Source organism: Cervus canadensis, chromosome 9 (assembly GCF_019320065.1).
Source record: "Cervus canadensis isolate Bull #8, Minnesota chromosome 9, ASM1932006v1, whole genome shotgun sequence".
Lineage (NCBI taxonomy): Eukaryota > Metazoa > Chordata > Mammalia > Artiodactyla > Cervidae > Cervus > Cervus canadensis.
The window spans coordinates 36,524,053-36,545,749 of record NC_057394.1 but is presented as its reverse complement, the minus strand read 5'-3'; the positions used below and the strand labels follow the sequence as shown (position 1 = coordinate 36,545,749).

The 21,697-nt window shown below is 39.0% G+C and overlaps 1 protein-coding gene across 1 annotated transcript; it reads right to left on the bottom strand.

Annotated features, from left to right (window-relative positions):
- Positions 1 to 20,083, bottom strand: COMMD6 (COMM domain containing 6). Its single transcript, XM_043478056.1, has 4 exons — positions 19,939 to 20,083; positions 19,839 to 19,850; positions 7,459 to 7,611; positions 1 to 1,242 (listed from the first exon to the last, which is right to left on the bottom strand). Exons 1-4 carry the CDS (start codon positions 20,002 to 20,004, stop codon positions 1,192 to 1,194), a joined length of 282 nt encoding a protein of 93 aa, XP_043333991.1. The 5' UTR covers positions 20,005 to 20,083; the 3' UTR covers positions 1 to 1,191.
- Between the last annotated feature and the right edge of the window lie 1,614 nt (positions 20,084 to 21,697).

The window sequence follows — 21,697 nt, the reverse complement described above, 5'->3', positions numbered from 1 at the left end:
TGACAGTTAAGTGAACATCTCGTTTCTTGTATAAAAATCTCTTCTTACTTCCAAATATTTAAAGCAATTTGTTTATAGACTAGGAGCTAACTTACACATCAACACAGCAGGTCTTTTATTTTTGCTTAGGACCCATTTTTTTCTCACATATGATTTTTTAATTCTTAAATTCCAAATATATTTGTTTCATATTACAGTTGTGGAATTGCTGTCTTCCCAAGCATTAGTTAACATAAATATTCTATAATACTTCTAATTTTTGTATTTTATAGTTAAATCGTTAACTCATCTGAAATTTACTTTTGTATGTGCTGTAACTGCTAGTATCATTTACTAAATTGTTTTCTCATCCAACTGAAATACCATCTTTGTCTCAAATATCTTGATCTATTTCTAGGCCACACAGTCTATTCCAGCGATCTGTTTAACTGAGCAATGCCATATATAGTGTTGACTGCTGTGGTTTTATAAAATATTTTAACTGGTTTACAAATCTAAATTCAAAAGACCACCTAAGACAATAATCTGTGTTACCAGGTTAACTCAGTTGTATATAAATTCTTAATATGTCTGCATATACTTGAACTTTCTACAATATTAATAATGGAAATGTCTGAATGCTTGGCTAATACAAGGGAGCAATGGCCAATCCTAACTTGATTCCAAATTTTTGAGAAGCAGCAGCCTCACTCTTCTCACTAACTGCTTTCATAGCAAGTGAATGTTATAAAGCTGAATTTGTAAAGTAACATTATCCTAATCAAATACTCCTTTTCCCATTTATATATACTTAATATATAAGACTGTATATAAAGGCATCTATGTAAGAGCTTGTTTATAAAATGGGTAACACTACCAGCAATTTTTAAAACTGTTGGTTTAATACATAAACTTGTGTTACTTTTACTATTATTCAACTGTTTGATTTATTTTTTTATTAAGATATAATTCACATACCACAGAATTTACCCTTTAAACTATCCAAATCAGTGGTTCTTGGTACATTCACAAAGCTGTGCATCGATCACCACTTTGTAATTCCTGTTTGTCTGATTTTTTTTATTATTATTTAAAAAAGTAGAAAACCAAAAGTATAATTTTCATTCAATAAATATCATTCGATCCTTAAGCAGCTTTGTAGCAGAAAGTGAAGTCCATGATTTTAGATTATTTTCGGTTTAGAATCAGTTTTCACACAGTTTCAATAATTGCAGCAATTTCCTTGAATTGTCTGTAGAAATTCTGAGGAGAAAGGGGGAAACAACATTAATTTTGCTTTTAGAGGATTCTTTAGTTTTTTTAATTATGTCTGTCCAGCGGAGGGTCTATAACTTATTAAGTCTGCATTTTAATGTTAAATCCTCAACTATTATTATTCGAAGGTTACCATAAGAAGCAAAAGGTGTCATCTGGTGCAAGCAAAAATACTACTGTAGGATTGAATAATTAGCTCATAAATAAACTTTCTGAAAGCATCCAACAAAGTTCTTTCAGACCACACCAGAAAGATTTATTAAATGTCCAGCGCTGTCATAGACAATAAAGACTTTTAAAAAATGACACATTGGGTCCCAGGTTTTGAACCAGTTTTAATTTAGTGAAAGACTGCATTTCAGGGTGATTGATAGAGGCTGCCCTGTCAATTACAACAAGAGAGACCCTACGCTGATAGCAGCTTATAAGCGTGTGTGCTCAGTCGTGTCTGACTCTTTGCAATCACATGGACTGGGGCCCGCCAGGCTCCTCTGTCCATAGGATTTTCCAAGCAAGGATACTGGAGTGGATTGCTGTTTCCTTCTCCAGGGGATCTTTCTGACTCAGGGATGGAACCAGCATCTCTTGCGTCTCCTGCATTAGCACGAGGATTCTTTACCACTAGCGCCACCTGGATTTATATCCTATTTTCCCTCTTCTTTGGACTTAATTATCTATTTTGCTTCTTAAAAGAGTATCTGTATTTTAATTCATGTGTAAATTTATTATGAAGGAGGAAGTAAATATTTGTTCAAAAACATATACTGATGATCGTAATTTCAGCTACTAGAAAGATATTAATGAAAAGCTCAGAGAATGTTCCTTCATCCTTAGTTTTGTAATGGGACTAACAGGCTCTGACTGCCTGGTTAGCTACCTTCATCCTTAGTTTTGTAATGGGACTAACAGGCTCTGACTGCCTGGTTAGCTATCAGCCATGTAAGAACTAACTTTAAAAGAGCTGTCCCATTTGTGATCTTTCTCCTGAGAAAATTTTGAGAGGTGGAATCTGGGAGCAAAAATGCAGCAAAGAAAAATAAGAATTAGGCCAGTATTATAAATTACAAAAGGACTGAAACCTGTATTCCTTTTTGAAGTGGATTTGGCCTTTATATTCAGCTGAAGGCTACTCATATATCACAACACACTGCATTTATTTCTTTTCAACCTAGTCTTAATTGCTTCCAAGACACCACTTCACATGAATAGTGTTGAAACATGACACTTTTTTGATCTAATGGACATATCAGTTCTAAGAGAAAGAAATTAAAAAGGAAGAAAATCCTTAAAATCACTACCTCAAAAAGATAGCTGCACTCTCAGATTCAATGCAGCATTACTCACAATAGCCAAGGTATGGAAACAACCCAAGTGTCTCCTGACAGATGAATGGATAAAGAAAATGTGGTGTGTGTGTGTATATATATATACACACACACAGTACTATTCATTCTTTGAAAAGAAGGCAGTTGCGCTATTTTTTGACAATATGGGTGAACCTGGAGGACAATTTGCTAAGTAAAATAAGCCAGACACAGAAAGACAAATACTGCATGATCTTACTTATATGTGGAATCTAAAAAAAGTGGGATTCATGGTAACAGAGAGTAGATAGCAGTTACCAAGGCTGGGAAGGTAGAGGACATGAGGAAATGCTGGTCAAGAGGCAGAACTTTTCAGTTACAAGGTAAGTAAGCTCTGGAGACCCAAGGCATAGGTACTGGCCACAGTTAATAATATAATAATGTATTACATACTTGAAATCTGCTGGAGAAGAGATTTCAAGTTTTTACCACACACACACAAAATGTTAACTATGTGAGATGATGGATATGTTAATTAGTCTTGACAGTGGGGATCTTTTCATAATATAAACATACACCCAAACATCACATAGTATACCTTATGTGTATATAATTTCTGTCAATTTTACCTCAATGAAGCTGGGGGAAAATACAGTTTGTAAAAGAAATCAAAAGCATCCCAGAGGGCTTTCCCTTGTGGCTCAGTGATAAAGAATCTGCCTGCCAATGCAGGAGACATGGGTTTGATACCTGGTCCAGGGAGATCCCACATGCCTTGGAGCAACTAAGGCCGAGTGTCACAACCACTGAAGCCCATGTGCCTGTCCTCCATAATAAGAGAAGCCCGTGTACTGCATCTAGCCCCCGCTTGCTGCAAATAGAGAAATGCCCGAGCAACAACAAAAATAAATAAATTACAAAAAAGCATCCTTGAATGGTATATGAGGAGCTTTTCTTAAAAAAGAAGTCTGGGGTTCCAGTTCAACATGGTGGAGTAGAAGGATGTGCACTCATCTCTTCTTGCAAGAGCACCAAAATTGCAACCAGCTGTTCAACAATATCAGCCTTCAACAGGAGGATGCTGGAACGCACCAAAAAACAATACCCCACATCCAAAGACAAAGAAGCCACGGCAGAGGGAGGGGCACAATCACAATAAAATCAAATCCCATACCCACCAACTAGGCAACCCAGAAACTGGAGAACAATAATACCAAAGAGGTTCTCCCACTTGTGGAGGTTCTGAGCCCCACATCAGGGTTTCCAGCCTGGGGACTGACAAAGGGACTAGGAATTCCCAGGGAATCTGACCTTGAAGGCCAGCGGGATTTAATTTTAGGACTTCCATAAGAATGGAGGAAACAGAGACTCCAGTCTTGGAGGGCACAAACAAAATCTTCCACACACCAAGACCCAGAGGAAAGGAGCAGCAAACCCACAGGAAACTGAACCAAAACTACCCGCGAGTCTCAGAGGGTCTTCTGTGGACGCACGGGTTGGCAACTGCTCGCCACAGGGATGGAGGCACTGGTAGCAGCAGCCCTGGAAGGTCCCCCTTGGCATAAGCCCTCTTGGAGGCGGCCATTAACCCAACCATAGAGCCCACAGACCCCAGGGCTGGCTCACCTCCGGCCAAATGACTAAGAGGGAGGGAGTGCAACTCCACCCATCAGCAGAAAACTGGATTAAAGATTTACTGAGCAAGGCCCTGACCACCAGAGCAAGACCTAGTTTTTCCCACCTTCTCCCTCCCATCAGGAAGCTTACAGATGCCTCTTAGCCTCATCCACCAGAGGGCAGACAGACGAAGCAAGAAGCATCACAGTCCCACGGTGACTGGGACAAAAACCACATTACAGAAAGTTAATCAGGATGAAAAAGCACAGAGTTATAACCCAGATGAAGGGACATGATAAAATCCCCCAAAACAATTAAATGAAGTAGAGATAGGCAACTTTCTAGAAAAAGAATTCAGAATAACCATATTGAAGATGATCCAGGATCTCAGAAACAGAACAGAGAAAATCCAAGAAGTGTTTACCAAAGATCTAGAAGAACTAAAGAACAAACAAACAGAGATGAACAATACACTAGAAGGAATCAATAGCAGAATAATGGAGGCAGAAGAACGGATAAATGACCTGAGGGACAAAATGGTGGAAATCACTACCACAGAACAGAATATAGAAAAAGAACGAAAAAAAGAAAAAAATGAAGACAGCCTAAGAGACCTCTGGGACAACATTAAAGCACCAACATTCACCTTACAGTGGTCTCAGAAGGAGGAGAGGGAAAGGACTTGGGAAAATATTTGAAGAAATAATAGCTGAAAACTTCTCTAAGATGGAAAAGGAAATAATCAACCGAGTCCAGGAAAAGCAGAGAGTCCCAGGCAGGATGAACCCAAGGAGGAACACCCCAAGACACACAGTTATTAAACTGACAAAGATAAAATATTAAAAGCAACAAGGGAAAAATGACACGCAACATACAGGGGAACTCCCATCAGGTTGTCAGCTGATTTCTCAAGAGAAACTCTACAAACCGGAAGAGAAGGGCACAAAGTGTTTAAAGTGATGAAAGGGAAGAACCTACAGCCAAGAATACTCTACCCAGCAAGACTCTCCTTCAGATACGATGGAGAAGTTAAAAGCTTTCCAGACAAGCAAGGGTTAAGAGATTCAGCACCACCAAACCATCTTTACATGCTAAGGGAACTTCTCCAGACAGGAAACACAGAGAAGGAAAAAACCTACAGAAAATACACCTAAAAAAAATGGAAATAGGATCATACATATCGATAATTACCTTAAATGTAAATGGATTGAATGCACCAACCAAAAGACACAGACTGGCCAGGCAGATGAAAACATATGCATGTACGCATTTCGACTTACCACATCACTCTGCTTGACCCCCCAATTTGTACGTAATTATTTTATACTGTTAGGTTAATCATGTTCCCATTATGGCTTGCAACTGTAATTATTGTTTATTTTTTGTCTGGCTATTGATTGTGAAAACTGATAAACATCTTTTACTACTGTGATTATGTAACTATTACTCACTTAATACCATTGTATCATGATTGGTCAACAGAAAAATAATAGAATTCTGTACCAAAACTGCTATTTAATAGAAAAACTTGTAATCACTTTTTAAAATCCAGATGCATATGAGAATTATCTTGGAATTTGGTAAAAAATACAAATGCCCTGGTACTACTTTTTTTCTTCAAAACCCCAGATATGTTTCTAATGAGCAGCCATGTTTAAAAACAACTGGATTATATGATGATCTTTTATTTTTATCTAGTTTGTTCCATTTTTTTCTATTCCATATTCAGTGCTCCCATTTCACTTAGTTTCTGTTTTCCAATGTCTCCAACTTTTCTCTTTTCTTTTTTTTTTGAAGTTCCTTCTCAAGTCTAAGTGTGGTAGAAAAGCTTTTATATACATATATATTGTGTGTGTATATATATATAGTATGTGTAATATATATATATTTTAGAAAACATACATTTTGTCTAACTAAAAAAAATATGATATTTTGATTCCACTTGATTTTGTATGAATAGAATGCTAGATTTCTAATTTAAAAGAAACAGCAGATATACAACAAGCAACAAAGGTATACCATATAGCACAGGGAACAATAGTCAATGTCTTGTAATAACCTATAATGGAAGATAATCTCAAAAACAGTATCTGTGTGTGTATGACTGAATCACCTGCTGTGCACCTGAAACACTGTAAGCCAACCAGGCTTCAATAAAATATATATTAAGGAGAAAAACCAGAAGTCTGGGACCAATGTATTTTCAGTTTTATAAAGAATTCTCATTACATTTCCATTTCATTCATCATGGTGGCCTTTCTTAGATTATTTGACTTTTTTAGAGTAGGAAGAGCTGTAAGTAAGAATTCCTACCTATTCACTCACCACAGGTATCAAAATGAACAACCAAAAACAAAACTTTAAGGTCAGTTAAATTAGCCAAAGACAAAGCATTTCCCTGTATGTACATTGAAAAGAAAATTTGATTTCTCATCTACCTTCTTTCTCCCTTTCTTGCTTACAGAAAAGAGGTGGAATAATAATATATATAACGGGCTTCCCAGGTGGTGCAGTGATAAAGAATCTGCCTGCCAATGCAAGAGACTCAACAGTTACAGGTTTGATCCCTTGGTCAGGAAGATCCCCTGGGGGATGAAATGGCAATCCACTCCAGTATTCTTGCCTGGATAATTCCATGGACAGAGGAGCCTGGTGGGCTTTACTCCACGGGCCCACAGAGAATTGGACACATCCAAGCAACTGAGTATGCGCGTGCACACACGCACTAAAAATAATAATAATATATATAACATGATTCTAAATATAAACTACTAAGTTTATATTAGCAGATATATTATATTATCAAAACCCTAGCAGATAAAACTAGCTATCGAGTACTAGTACTAGTGGTCTGATCTGCATTTAGTAAACATTATTAGTCAGAAAATTCAAGGTCAACACTGTTCAAAGGTGAGATTCATTTAGCTTCATCATTCTTGAATATTAAGCCTAAGAAGAATAAAACAGTTAAATACAAAGTAAATACCCTGCTAGAAAAGATGCAAATTTCTTAAATACACTCACAGATGAGTACTACGGGAGTGGAGTGTCAAAGTATACAAATTCAACATATTATATTGAAAATAATATATTAATAATTCCCAAATAAAACAAATTGAGATCTTTTGTATGTGTATACACATACAATAATAATGTAAATAAATGTAAAGCACTCAAAATTGCAAATAAAAATCTTAAATTTTCTCTTAAAAATGATTTTATGTATCTTTTTAAGCAGTAGTTATAGAATAACAGCTAAAACTGAATGAGTTATATCACAAACCTGAAACTGTGGGATTGTCATTTCAAAGGACTTGTTCTTCACTTGGCCTGAATGGTCTGCCACTTTGAGCATCACTGCAACGTAAGGGTATCTAAGAGATCTGCACCTGTCGGAGCTCACGGCCACACCCAGCTTCCACTGAAGATCTATGAGCTGTAGTGAAAGAATTCACAATAATACACAGTTATAACACTGCCCTGAATGCAGGTGTTTACTCAAATTTACTGCTCTCGAATTCAAGGTTTAACTTCAAGGCCAGTCATAATAAAACAAAATGTCTTCAAGTTAATATTGTTAGGGGGATAATAATCAAATGAACATGGAGAGAGGCAAAGGGACACAAACAGGGTTGGAAAACAACAACACTGTCATGATTACAGAAGGGAAAACACAAAAACAAAATTTTCCACCAGATGCGTAATGGAGGTAGATGTGTCAATATCGTTTTCCTTTGTTTTTTTCAGTTTGCTTCTGTCCTTAAGGGGACTTTTGAATCATCTCTTATCTCATTTTCCTGTTCCACATATGTCCTTCCTGCATTTCACAACCCGAAAGTCCTAAAATGGAACATGAGTTATATACCATCTTCATATTTGACTGAGGCACACGAGAACCATTCCAGTTTCCTTCCTCATCTCAGTCCTTGACCTGAAACCTTACACTATCGTAAATACTGGGGAAGGTGGTTTTAGATTTCATCACTGCTGACGGATACCTGTCAGGTGATGTGCTAGGCAGTTTACATGCATTAAATGCCACACTGAATCATCATAACATTACAGACTATTATTTCCATTTTGCAGATAATAAAACTGAATTTCAGAGAGCTGACATAATATGCACACGGTCACACATTTCTGGGCTCATAGCTGAAACCAAAGTCTTTTGACTCCAAAGATTACATGCTTATTGACTACTGGTTGTCTCAATACTTTCCAGCTAATTCTTTTCTGATTGCTCAGTGTTTCCATGACATAAAACAGGACTGGATAAATGCAGCCCTTAATACAGAGCTCAAACCTTAAGACAGTATACGGAAGAAAATTTTGTATCTTGTACCCAAAGCTTAGGCAGATAGGTAGGACACAGTAGGCATTTACCAAAAATACCTATTGACCAATACCTTTTGCGACCAAATGAATGCTTACTGGGCAAACAGCTTTACTTTTTATAAAAGGTGGGTTTAGCATAAGGACCAAACTTTCCTCCCATCTTTAGACTGGCTTTAGACAAAATCAGCTGCAGTATGAAGGCCAGGCTGGTCTTGATAAAAGGTTAACATCTTTTGATAAGTAAAAAGACTGTACAGGTCCTTTTTAAATAAAAGTTTCCCACACAAAAATAGAGAAAGGATAATGGGTAGACAAGAAAAGAACTACAAGCTGATAAATATATGGAAAGGAAACAGGAAAAAGCACATTTAAACCACAAAGAGATATCACTACACACCCACCAAAATAGCACAATTCTAAGTCTGACGATTCTAAAACTGGCATGGAAGGATGTCACAGTGCACTGATGGTAGTCTAAACTGGGCCAGTCTTTCAGAAAATTAGCTTCACTTAAACTGAAGTTATACATGTCCAGAGATCCAGTGAGTCAATTACTAGGGATAAAACCTAGAAAAACAAGATACTTATATAATGAAGTTCTCAGAAGTTATATTCAAAATAGCCCTAAACTACAGATAACTCAGATGTTCACCAGAAATAAATAAAATGCTGCACAGAGGTGAAAATGAATGAACTTCAGCTACCCTTGACACAAAAAATCTTGAAAGAGACAAGTCAAAAATTTAATTATTCCATTCACTTTAAAACTTGAAAAAAAGGAAATATGATTTTTTACAGATGCGTACACAGATGGCAAAACTACGGAAAAAAGCAAGACTATGATGATCACAAAAGGATAATCATTACCTCCAGGGAGGAAAGTGGAGGATATTTGATTGGCGAGGCGCATATGGTGAGCTTCTAGGGTACTGTGCGGCAGTGGTTTAGTCACTAAGCTATGACCGACTCCTGCGATCCCATGGACAGTAGCCTGCCAGGCTCCTTTGTCCATTGGATTCCCTAGGCAAGAATCCTGGAGTGGACTGCCATTCCCTTCTCCAAGGGTTCTTCCTGACCCAGGGATCGAACCCGCATCTCCTGCACTGCAAGGGGATTCTTTACCTCTGAGCCACCAGGGAAAGGTAATGGTACTGTTGTATTTCTTGCATTTTGATTGTAATTACACAGATGTTCACCTTTAAATTACTCATTTTTTTGGTAACTATTTGAGGAGATGGAGGTTAATTAAATATACTGTGGTAATCGTCCTGCAGTATATGTATGTCAAGTCATTATGCAGAGCTGTATTTCAATTATATCTCAATACAACTAGAAAAAGTATTCATTAAACAATTCATATGTTATGTATGTTCTGGTATATATGTTACCTTCCACATGTAGCAGAAGAAGGGGAGGATATGTCAGTGAGCTCCACATTTCTGGTTGAAAGGAAAATTTTATTGAAAGGAAAGCATTAGTGGGGATAAAGTTCAGGTTTGAAGAATAACAGAACTGAAAATGAAAGGGAAAAAATGTTTTATATATTCCTTAAATATACATTGAGCAAAGATCTAATGCTTGGTAAATATTAAGCTGAACCAACTAGAGATGAAGACAGTTGGTATCTGGCTAAGGGGCAGAGCATTTATCTGTCTTCAAGTGAAAGGTTCTTATAACAAAGTATGGAAAATAAAGCTGACAAAAGTTCAAGAATCAAGAAGCTGTAACTTTTTGCAAAATTGTACAAGTTTTCAAAAGTTTTCAAAATACTCTCATTTAGAGTTGACTCTTTAAAAATGTGGGTTTGAATGCAGGGATCCACTTACACACAGATGCTTTTTAATAGTAAATAGCAGAGTACTACATGGTCTGCAGCTGGTTGAATCCACGTATAGGCAGAGGAACCCAGGATGTGGAGGACCAACTATAAATTACATATTGACTAATCCCTATACTGTTCAACAGTCAACTGTATTTTATCTTATTATGAAAAACATTATCATGTCAGTCATTTAAACTTTTTCAATTGGCAACGGGTACTCACTAAAAGTTTGAGTACAGAGAAGAGTATGAAAGTACTGATTTAAAAATATTCTGGTGGCAGCAGAACACAGTAATCCAGGTTCAAGGTTTTCTGCACTGGAACTACAGTGGTGACAAGCAGGATTAAGCTTATCAATAAAACAGGTCTTGATGATTGCCTGCAGGGTTAAGGGAGGTATCAAACACAACTATAAAAGTTTGAGCCTGAATGACTAGGAGAATATATCATATAGGAACCAGGACTTTTTATATTTTAAGTCTAAAAGTATTATCAAAAAGTGATAATTAATCTCTATGAGAAAAGAATCTAAAGAACAATGAATATATGTATATATAACTTAATCACTTTGCTATACATCCAAAACACAATATTGTAAATCAACCATACTCCAATAAAATTAACAACAAAAAAAGGGGTAAGGAATATCTAAACAGGAATGTTCGCTAAGTGGCTAGAAATTCCAGAACAGACTTCAAGGGAGTTCATGATTAGAGATATCATTTTATATCAGTTAGATGGTGACATTCAGAAACCTAACCAATCATTTTTTAAATGTATTTGGTCATACAACTCATTGATGCAAGAAGTTATATTTTTACTGTCCACAACAAAATGATAGAGTAAAATATTGAAAAGTCTGAAATAAAACTCTGGATTATCCAGAACATTTCAAGCAGAACAGCAATTAAAGAACACAATGTTGGAATTCACTGACCATTACAATGGTGGAACTGGCAGATAGGAAAATAGGGAGAGCTGTCATTTACTGTGGGGGAAAGAACTTTTTACATGGGGAAAACAGCTGGGATTAAGTTTATGGGATGACAATTTCCCAAATTCTAAGCTGAATATTTACATGCAAATTAAAAACAAGACTTGTAATAAGAGTGGTTAAGCCTTAAATAGGAATTAGCTGCAGAGATTTTCAAAAGAATAAAAAAAACAAAAAACAGGGCTATGGAGAATATTAAAAATAAAGCAATATAGTTCAAATTTCTTATAGAATGAAGGAAACGATCTTAAAAGAAAAAATACAGAAAAACCCAGTAGTAAAAAATTTAAAAAAAAAAGAGAGAATATCCATAAGTAACATGATTACAAAGAAAAAAAAAACAATCAAGATGCAAGTATAGATAAAAAGGTAAACAAAGAAATTAGCTGTAGTCTGTCACACTAAAATTAGTTGACAAGCTGGCTTATATCTCAACATTCAAAAAACGAAGATCATGGTATCTGGTCCCATGACTTCATGGTAAACAGGTGAGGAAAAAATGAAAACAGTGGCAGATTTTCTTTTCTTGGGCTCCAAAATCACTGCGGATGGTGACCTCAGCCATGAAATTCAAAGACACTTGAGAAAAAAAAAGAAAAAACAAAAAATAAAAAAAATAAAAATGAAAACAAACAAACAAACAAACAAAGACACTTGCTCCTTGGAAGAAAAGCTATAACAAACTTAGCATATTCAAATATTCAAAAGGAGAGACATCATTTTGCCTACAAAGGACCATGTAGTCAAAGCTATGGTTTTTCCAGTAGTCATGTATGGATGTGAGAGCTGGACAATAAAGAAGGCTGAGCATCGAAGAATTGATGCTTTTGAATTGAGATGCTGGAGAAAATGCTTGAGAGTCCCTTGGACAGCAAGGAAATCAAGCCAGTCAATCCTAAAGGAAATCAACCCTGAATATTCATTGGAAGGACTGATGCTGAATCTGAAGCTCCAGTGCTTTGGCCACCTTGCACAAAGAGCCAACTCACTGGAAAAGACCCTGATGCTGGGAAAAGACTGAGGGCAAGAGGAGAAGGGGTTGACAGAGGATGAGATGGTTGGATGCCATCACCAACTCAATGGGCATGAGTTTGAGCAAACTCCAGGAGATAATGAAGAACAGGGAGGCCCAGCATGCTGCAATACATGGGGTCACAAAGAGTTGGACACAACTTAGCAACTGAACAAGAAATTATGGCTGAAGTTATCAGTAACATAAAAACATCACAAAACTGTGTACAAAGAAAAAAATTTTAAGACCATTTAAGTTTAAATTTAACTTTTATTTTTCAAAACACAACCTAGGAGAACAATTAAAAAATAATCATGCAAAACTCTGTCATCTGAAAAACTATCGTCATATTCCTGTATCCTCATTCCCAGTTTTTGTATGCAAGCTTTATAGCCAGAATCACAAAATACACACTTATATGTTCTCTCCTTTTTTAAATGAAAGTTTTCAAATGGAAAGTATTCTGTACACATTAATTGTTCTCTAAAGTACTATAAGGAAAAGATTGGTTAAGCAACTCATCCAAGGATACAAAACTAATAGAGCTGGTATTCAAATCCAAATTTGTCTGATTCCATATCCCAGCCCTTTTCATTCTATCAATACTTAGCTGCAACAAGACAATGATTCAGAATTACATGAAGTTCTAATAGGTAAAGAAAAGCAGACAGGTCTGGGATGGGGCAAGAATGTTTAGCATCTTCTAAATGCTAGACCTGAACTGTCCAATACAGTAGCCACTAGCCACCTGTGAATATTATTAGCTCTAGTCTAAGTAGACAATGTTTGCTAAGCCTTTCTCATCTTCCTCAGCAGCACCTTCATCCATGCTTTGATTTTCTTCATAGGACTTACTGATTTTGTTTAGTTGCTAAATCGTGTCCAACTCTTTGTGACCCCATGGACTGTTAGCCCACCAGGCTCCTCTGTCCGTGGAATTTCTCAGGCAAGAATATTGGAGTGGGTTGCCATTTCCTTTTCCTGGGGATCTTCCTGACCCAGGCACTGAACCTGGGTCTCCTACATTGGCAGGCGGATTCTTTACTGCTAAGCACCAGGGAAGCCTTCAGAACAGTTTCTAAAATCATGTTAATTATGGTTCATCCCCTATGTCCCCATAGGGGGAAATGGCCTTATCAATCTAGTTACTACTGAATCTACTAACATTATCTGATCTGATACAAACTGAACGTTCATATAAGTTATCTGTTGAACTAATATGTTTAGAGATTCAGGGGTATATGGTAAGTGATCTCCAAAGACAGTTTCCAACAACTAATTCCACTCCTCTCTGTTAAGTACACGTCACTCCTCACATCAAGAAGGGGGCCTTATTTTCTCCCTGCACAGATCTGAGCCATCCCTGTGCTTGTTTTGACAAGTAGAATGTGGCAGAAGAGGTGCTCTGGAACCTGTGAGCCTGAGCCTTAGGAGAACTGGAAGCGTGTGCTTCCTTCTTCACGGAATGCTGGATCTTGGGACCTACCCACTTGGAACCCAGCCACCATGATGTGAGCAGCCACATGAGGAAGAACCAAATCACGCCTATGATCAGCTCCAACTGAGCTCTCAGGCCAGGTCGTGACTAGCACGTGAGTGAGACCTCTTCACTTCCTGCCCAGTTAGGCTCCTGGATGACTGAAGTCCCAGCTGACCTGAGAGGGCGTAGAAACCACCACCCAGCTAAGCCCAGTTAACCCACAGACTCATGAGAAACAATTAAACAGCTGTTTTAAGTCACTAAGTTTGGGGTGGTTTGTCATGCGGTGACAGATACCTCAAACAGAGCAAATACAACTAGCTGAAAATAGCTTTGTTAATAAACTTACTAAGATATATGATGATTTATCAAAAATGAATTCTCAAAACTAGCTAATCTGAACTCTATTCATTTACAGAAATTGTAGCAAATACAAATAATTAAAACAATGTTTTAATGACCTATTTTCCAAGTGGCTCAGGTTTGAAACTTCAGTTAACTTTGAATTTTCTCTCTCTGCAACACAAAACATTTACGAATTCCTAGGTACTCAAGATCTGATTTCAGTCATTGCCACTGACATTTACTCCCTCCTTCCCAATCTCACCACTACAAAGTCTTTTAAAGAGCCTGCCTTCAGACTTCCCTGGTGGTCCGGTGATTGAGACACCACCTGTCAATGCAGGGGACACAGCTGCAATCCCTGGTTGGAGAAGATCCCACAAGCCATGGGGCAACTGAGCCTGTGCACAATGACTGAAGCCCACACTCTAACGACCACGAGCCACAACTACTGAAATCTGTGTGCCTAGAGCCCGTGCTTCACAAGAGATGCCACCGCAATGAGAAGCCTGTGCACCGCAAGGAAGAGTAGTCCCCACTCGCAACAACTAGAGAAAGCCTGCATACAGCAACGAAAACTCAAGAGCAGCCAAAAATGAGATAAACAAATGACTTTAAAAAAAAAACAAGCTTGCCTTCAATTTTACTGCAGCCTCCTAATCAGTTTCTTGCATTTGGTCTTTCTCAGCTCCAACCCAGAGGAGACTCTAAACACTACTTATAAATGAACCTAATCTAGCATCGCAGGTCAAAACCCTACTGCCTTGGGAACTAGTTACAACCCTTCCCTTAGCAGTTAAGTCCCCTCACAGCATGGTCCCAAATCACTTTCATGCTCAAGCTGGACCGCATCCTTTCTTTACATTATCTTTCAGTCTTTACACTTTTTTCATGCTGCCCATTCCTCTAGAATACAACTCTCAAAGGTCTATCTAAAATTCAAAATGCCTCCCAGTTTTCCCTGCTCTGTGAAGTCCTTCATGTTTTACTCAGCCTTTCTACGAATGTTCATGTCACTTTTTACACCGCAGCACTTAGAACATTCTGCCTTGAAAAGTGCTCATCTGTGAATCTGTCTCCCTCCCCCACCATCTACCAGACTGTAGGTCCCTGAGGGGAGTTCACACATCCTCATGTGACTTGTAGCTCCCAATACAACACACAGGAGAACAAGAACAGTCATGCATTTTATAAATTATTACACACACTGTACAAAAATTTAAGCCACTGTCTCATATATATTATGTTAGGTGACGATAGTGGTAAAGAACCCACTTGCCAGTGCAGCAGATTCAGGAGATGCAGGTTGAATCCCTGGATTGAGAAGATCCCCTGGAGAAGGGAATGGTAACCCACTCCAGTATTCTTGCCTGGAGCATTCCATGGACAAAGGAGCCTGGTGGGCTAGAATCCATGGGGTCACAAAGAGTCAGACACGACTGAAGCGACTTAGCTTGCACACGTATCTCATAAATAGGAAGAGGGAAAATGGCACTAGATGTCATGTGTCAGTATACACCCTTCTGTTGATTCATACTACAAAATTAGCAAGAAGGAAAGCAATAAAATGTGGCAACAATCATTCATCAATGATAAGGAGTTCTAATTAGACATCTATAAAAGGGAACCATGAATTAGTTTAAAACAATGATTTTAAGTATCGGAATGTGAAGCAAAGAGTAACCTTAGACCTCCTGGTACTGGACAAGATAGGATGGTTTGTTAAATTTAACAAGTTCAGACTCAAGTCAACAGACCTGCGTTTGAATTTCACCTCTGCATCCTTCTACCCGTGTGGCTTTGGACAAGTTACTATGTCTCTATGCCCCAATATTCAGTGAAGTATTTAGGAAACAATAGCAATACTATGTTCTAGACAGTGGGACTATAAAAAAAAAAAAAAGTTCCTGACCTCAGAAACTTACATTCTAGTAGGGAAGACAGCCAATAAGCAAATACATACACAATATGGTTGTGTGAAAAAAAAAATTTTTCTCTGCCACACGTCCTGGCATGCAGTCTCGTAGTGCCTCAGCCAGGGATGGAAAATGCACCCCTTGCAGTGGGAGCTCAGAGTCTTAATCACTGAAGTCCCAAAAGAGGTTTTTAAAATGCAAGTACAGGGACAGAGTGACCAGGAAGGCTATTGAGTTAGAGCCTTGGGCAGATGTCTATGAGGAGATGATTTCTGAACACAGAGACACCTGAGTCAAGAGAAGGAAAAAGCCAGATGGATACCTGGAGAAAGAAGCATTCTGGACAGCGGGAGAAGCGTGCCTAACATGTGCAGGGAACAACAAGGCTGGAGTGGCATGAGCTAGAAGAGTGTGGAAGAGACAAAGAGTCATTTTTTGAAGAGCCTTGAGGCCAAGGAAAATACTGAAGACTTTTTTCTAGTGAGACAGAAATTCTCTCTTATAATTGGCTTCAAGAAGGGAAAAGACCTGGTCTAGATGGCAAAAGTCCCTCCAGATTGATGAATAGCACATGGAAGTCTTAAGAAGGAAAACAAAAAGACTAAACTGTGAGCCAAATGTAGTATCTATGGGTTTCCCTGGTGGCTCAGTGGCACAGAATCCGCCTGCAATACAGGAGACACAGGTTCAATCTCTGGGTCATGAAGATCCCCCAGAGGAGGACATGGAAACCCACTTAAGTATTTTTGCCTGGGAAAGCCCATGGACAGAGGAGCCTGGCAGGCTACAGTCCACAGGGACACAAAGAGCTAGACATGACTTGTGACTAAACAACAACATCTACGCAAGAAGATGGTGGCAGCAAAGGGAGATAAATTTAGAGAATGATTGAGAGAATGACTGACGATGGACTCTATGTGGGGTGTGAACTCTCACTGGACGTATGGTCCCAATTAATCTTGCTGATTCTTATACTGGCGAGATATATTTAAAGACAGAAGGTATTGGAGAAGGAAATGGCAACCCACTCCAGTATTCTTGCCTGGAGAATCCCATGGACGGAGGAGCTTGATAGGCTACAGTCCACGGGGTTGCAAAGAGTTGGACATGACTCAGCAACTTCACTGTATTACAGCTCAAAGAACTTAAACTAGTATTAGCCCTAAAAATGAGCTGTATCTGATACACTGAAAAAGCATATACTACAAACAGAAAGTGACTTATTGCTAGGTCAAGGATTTTTTCCCCTTACAATACTACTAAATACACATAACCATTTTGTCTGTATTTTAAAACATACCAAAAAATACATCATGAACTATGAATAAAAATGTTCCATTTGGGTTCCTGGAAGTAAAACAGAAGTGTGAGGTCCCCCTAACAACTCGGGGTAGGAGGTGAGGTAACAGATTTTAACTCACACCTGTCTACACTGAGCCTCCCAAGAATTCATTCAGGTTTTCCTACCCTGGCACTGGATTTTATGGAGGTTTCTGTCGTGGCAAGCTGTGATTCTCTGTATTCACCTGTCTCTCCAATTCCAGGCACAGCAGTTTGCCCTGTGACCTCACTTTTCTGACATTCCAGGAAGACCTGATCATTTTTCAGTCTGTTCAGCTTTTCACTTATTTTAAAGCAGAGTGATGACTTCTAAACTCCTTACACACTGGACCAGAAACCAGAAGTCAGTCACTTTTTATAATTTTATTCATAAAAGTTCAAACATCTTTTGTTAGATTTATTGCAAGGCACTTCTGACCTACTAATGTTATAAATGACATCTTTTCAAAAATATTTTTCAACTCTCTTGTGTTTGAACTACAGAAAAACACTGAATCATCTTCCTAAACTCTAATATCATTTCTAATAGTCTACTTGTAAATTATCTTGGCTTTTTCTATGCACAATCATATAACATGTGAACGAAGGCATGAAAGGGATGTGGAACGGACTGAATAACAATCCCCAAAGATGTCCACGTTGCAATTCCCAGAAACCTGTGAATATGTTACTTTACATAACAAAACAGACTCTGTAGATATGTCTAAATTAAACATCTTGATGTGGAGAGGTTTTTCTGGATTATCCAGCTGGGCTTTAGAAGAAAGTAGAGAAGGGTCAGCATCAAAAAAGGCAATATGGTGATGAAAGCAGAAAGACAGGTGATGACAGAAGCAGAGGCCGGAAGGATGCGCTTTGAAGATAGAAGAAGAGGCCACAGGGAAGGAATGCAGGAAGCTGAAACAGACAAGGAAACAGATTCTCCCCTAAAACTTCCAGAAGAAACACAGCCCTGCTGATACCTTGACTTTAGTTCCACAAGACGAATTTGGGGCTTTTTAAAAATTTTTTAATTGGAGTAAAACTGCTTTACAAAGTTGTGCTTCTGCCGTACAATGCAAATCAGTCATAATTATACACATATCCCCTCCCTCTTGACAATTTTGAACTTCTGATCTCCAGCACTATAAGAATAAATGTGTTGTTTCAAACATACCTTCCCCTTCACCCTCTCCCTTCAAAAAAAGGTTCAATGTTTAAAACTGTGTAATCCAGTATATCAGTCCTGGGTGTTCATTGGAAGGACTGATGTTGAAGCTGAAACTCCAACACTTTGGCCACCTGATGTGGAGAGCTGACTCATTTGAAAAGACCCTGATGCAGGGAAAGATTGAGGGCAGGAGGAGAAGGGGACGACAGAGGATGAGATGGCTGGATGGCATCACCGACTTGATGGACATGGGTTTGGGTGGACTCTGGGAGTTGGCGATGGACAGGGAGGCCTGCCGTGCTGCAGTTCACGGGGTCGCAAAGAGTCAGACATGACTGAGCGACTGAACTGAAACTGAAAATCCAGTATACTTCAGTCTCAGGATACCTTACTCAAACAAACATATGATTTAATTTAAGAGAATGGTTGAGATGATTTATGACAGAATGAATCAAAGTTATTAAGCATTAACTCTGAGCAAAGCGAGACAGGGGGTTGATTACAATCTGAGTTTCCAGCAATCTCTCAGGAATCCTCAGAAACAACAGCAAGATCGGCTGGAGCCAGATGTCAGAGCGCAGTCAAAGAACATCTCTCAGTCCCTGTGGTTTCGTTATTTATCTCAGCCCTTTCTTATATTTTTGTGGTCCTGGGTAACTTCTGTGTTTAAAATACTCTAGTTTTCGTACTCTTCTGGGTAGTGTTACACGTTACTTGCTAAAAACAGTTTATTAGTTGAAACAAGACAGGAACTCTTGCAACAAAGAAACAGTTTTAAGATATACTTAAAAATTCAAATTCTTATCCCAAGCATAAAAAATAAAAACACCGAAAAGTTAAAGAGATAAACTCTTCATCTTCAACCAACTGCTTTTTAAGGGCTCAGAAAATGTTTGCGGTGCTATCTTTGTCAATTTTAACAATTTCTTCTCTGTATATATTACATGCCCAAATACTGTGCATCTAGTGCCGCCATCAACGGCGCTTAATCAATAAAGAACAGTATCGGGTCTGTACTCTTTGGGCTGGAGTGGTTGGGGGAGATTAGTGGCTACAAGCTCAGGAGCAAAGTGGAAGGAGCAATCAGGAAGGCGGGATGAAACTCAGGGGCTCGCGGACACAAGCCTTGGTAGAGGGGAGTGCTAGAAAAGGCTCACGGTGGCATCGTCCCGCGCGCGGCTGCCGGCGGCGGGCGAAGGGCCAGGTTCAGTCGCCCGTCCCGTGCCCAGAAGAGCCGGGCGGAGGACGGGACTGGATGGCCACTCACTCACCTGGCTGGTGACCTGAAATGGAAGCAGAAAACACAATTAAGGGAACAGTCTTTCTTGTTTCGGAGCCCGCTGCCCCAGTTCCTTCCAAGCCAGACCTTACCTTGGACTTAGCATCCAACTGGGGCTCACCGGACTCCTCCATAACACGGTCCACGGCTCCCACCATCCACTCAGGTGGTCGCTCCCAGGAGCCACAAACACTTCCGCTTCCTCTTCCCGCCCCTCGAGGCCCGGAGCACGCAGGGTACGTGGGGGAGGAATAGAAACATCTTCGTATTAGTCTCCTTAGTCTCAATCAGACATTAGTTTTATGGAGCCGATCAGTAATAAAGAAAATACTGTGAAGGAAAAGGTTTTAATATTTGGCATATAGCCTGTGAGGGGAAGGAGCGATTATCTTCAGGATGCCGCCGCCCCCTACCTATCCCATAGACATGGACTCATCCTGTCTGCCGCCCACAGCGCCTTCTGCGCAAGCGCAGACTTGTGGCGGCGCAGACTGGTTAGAAATCGATGCTAGTTCAGTTCAGTCCCTCAGTCGGGTCCGACTGTTTGTGACCCCGTGGACTGCAGCAGACCTGGCATTCCTGTCCATCACCAACTCCCGGAGTTTACTCAAACTCATGTCCACTGAGTCGGTGATGCCATCCAACTATCTCATCCTCTGTCGTCCCCTTCTCCTCCAGCCTTCAATCTTTCCCAGCATCAGGGTCTTTTCAAATAAGTTAGTTCTTCGCATCAAGTGGCCAAAGTATTGGAGTTTCAGCATCAGCCCTTAGAGTCTCATTATAAAAAGGAGACCTGATAGGTTAAATGCCTGGCTTATAGAAACATGATAATATTACACGAGTCATGATTTCTTATGGGGGTACACTTTTTTATCCATACTGCCAACAAATGAGGCTAAATTATATTAGGTTTTGATATGTTCTTAAGAATTGCAAAAAGACTGTTTTAGGATGGTTGCTTGGCAATGAAACAGAGGCTAAAGGCAGATGACAGGGTCTCTACACATAAAGAAAGCTGGACGTATTCCTACTGGGATAAATAATATAAGACAGTAATCATAGTGGTGTGCCATGAATAAGTTATAGGTGTGCAGAGAAACTGACCCTCTCCAATAGCTCCAGGGAAAGAAGGGTGGGGCCTTGTCTTAGAAGATTCCCTGGGCTAGTTATGACTGCTTTGTCAACCTTATTTGATTAAGTCAGGTGCTGAAATCCCGGATTTCATCAATTGTTAGCACATATTTTTTCTCATTTGACTCCTCAGAAATCATACTGCACGTTGCTTCAGATGGGTCCTTACAATGGCAGATAGCCAGGCAGCAGGTGTGACTCAGCTGTTTTTGCAGGTGTGTGCATGAACTTGGTTATAGCTGTTCAACACTTCTATTGAATTATGGGTATTGTTGGCTGTGTACATACTATGTTCAAATGCCATGTGAAATGCCTTTTAAAAGATTATGCTGTGATTTGGCATAACAGAAAGCTACCAGGAATGGAACCAGGCAGGAAAGAGAACAGTGGGTTGGTTGTAAACTTATACCAATAAGGCAAATATGGGTTATTGGAAGAAGGACCAAAATTCCACGTGTTCTTACAAATCAACCGAATTACAATTTCCAAAAACCTGAGTAGACTTAAAAAAAAAAGGGTTGCTTATTTCAGTTCAATGTTGGAGAAGGTGCCAGATCCCTCAGAATACAAGAAAGAACTTGATAAAAATAAGAGCAGTTTTAGGGTCTCAAGTACTTTTATTAAGACATCAAACATCAATTTGTCAAAACCTTCCTGATGTGTTTGAATAGAAGCTGCCAAATTTGTAATAATTGCTGGGAAAATGAGACTATGAGTTTA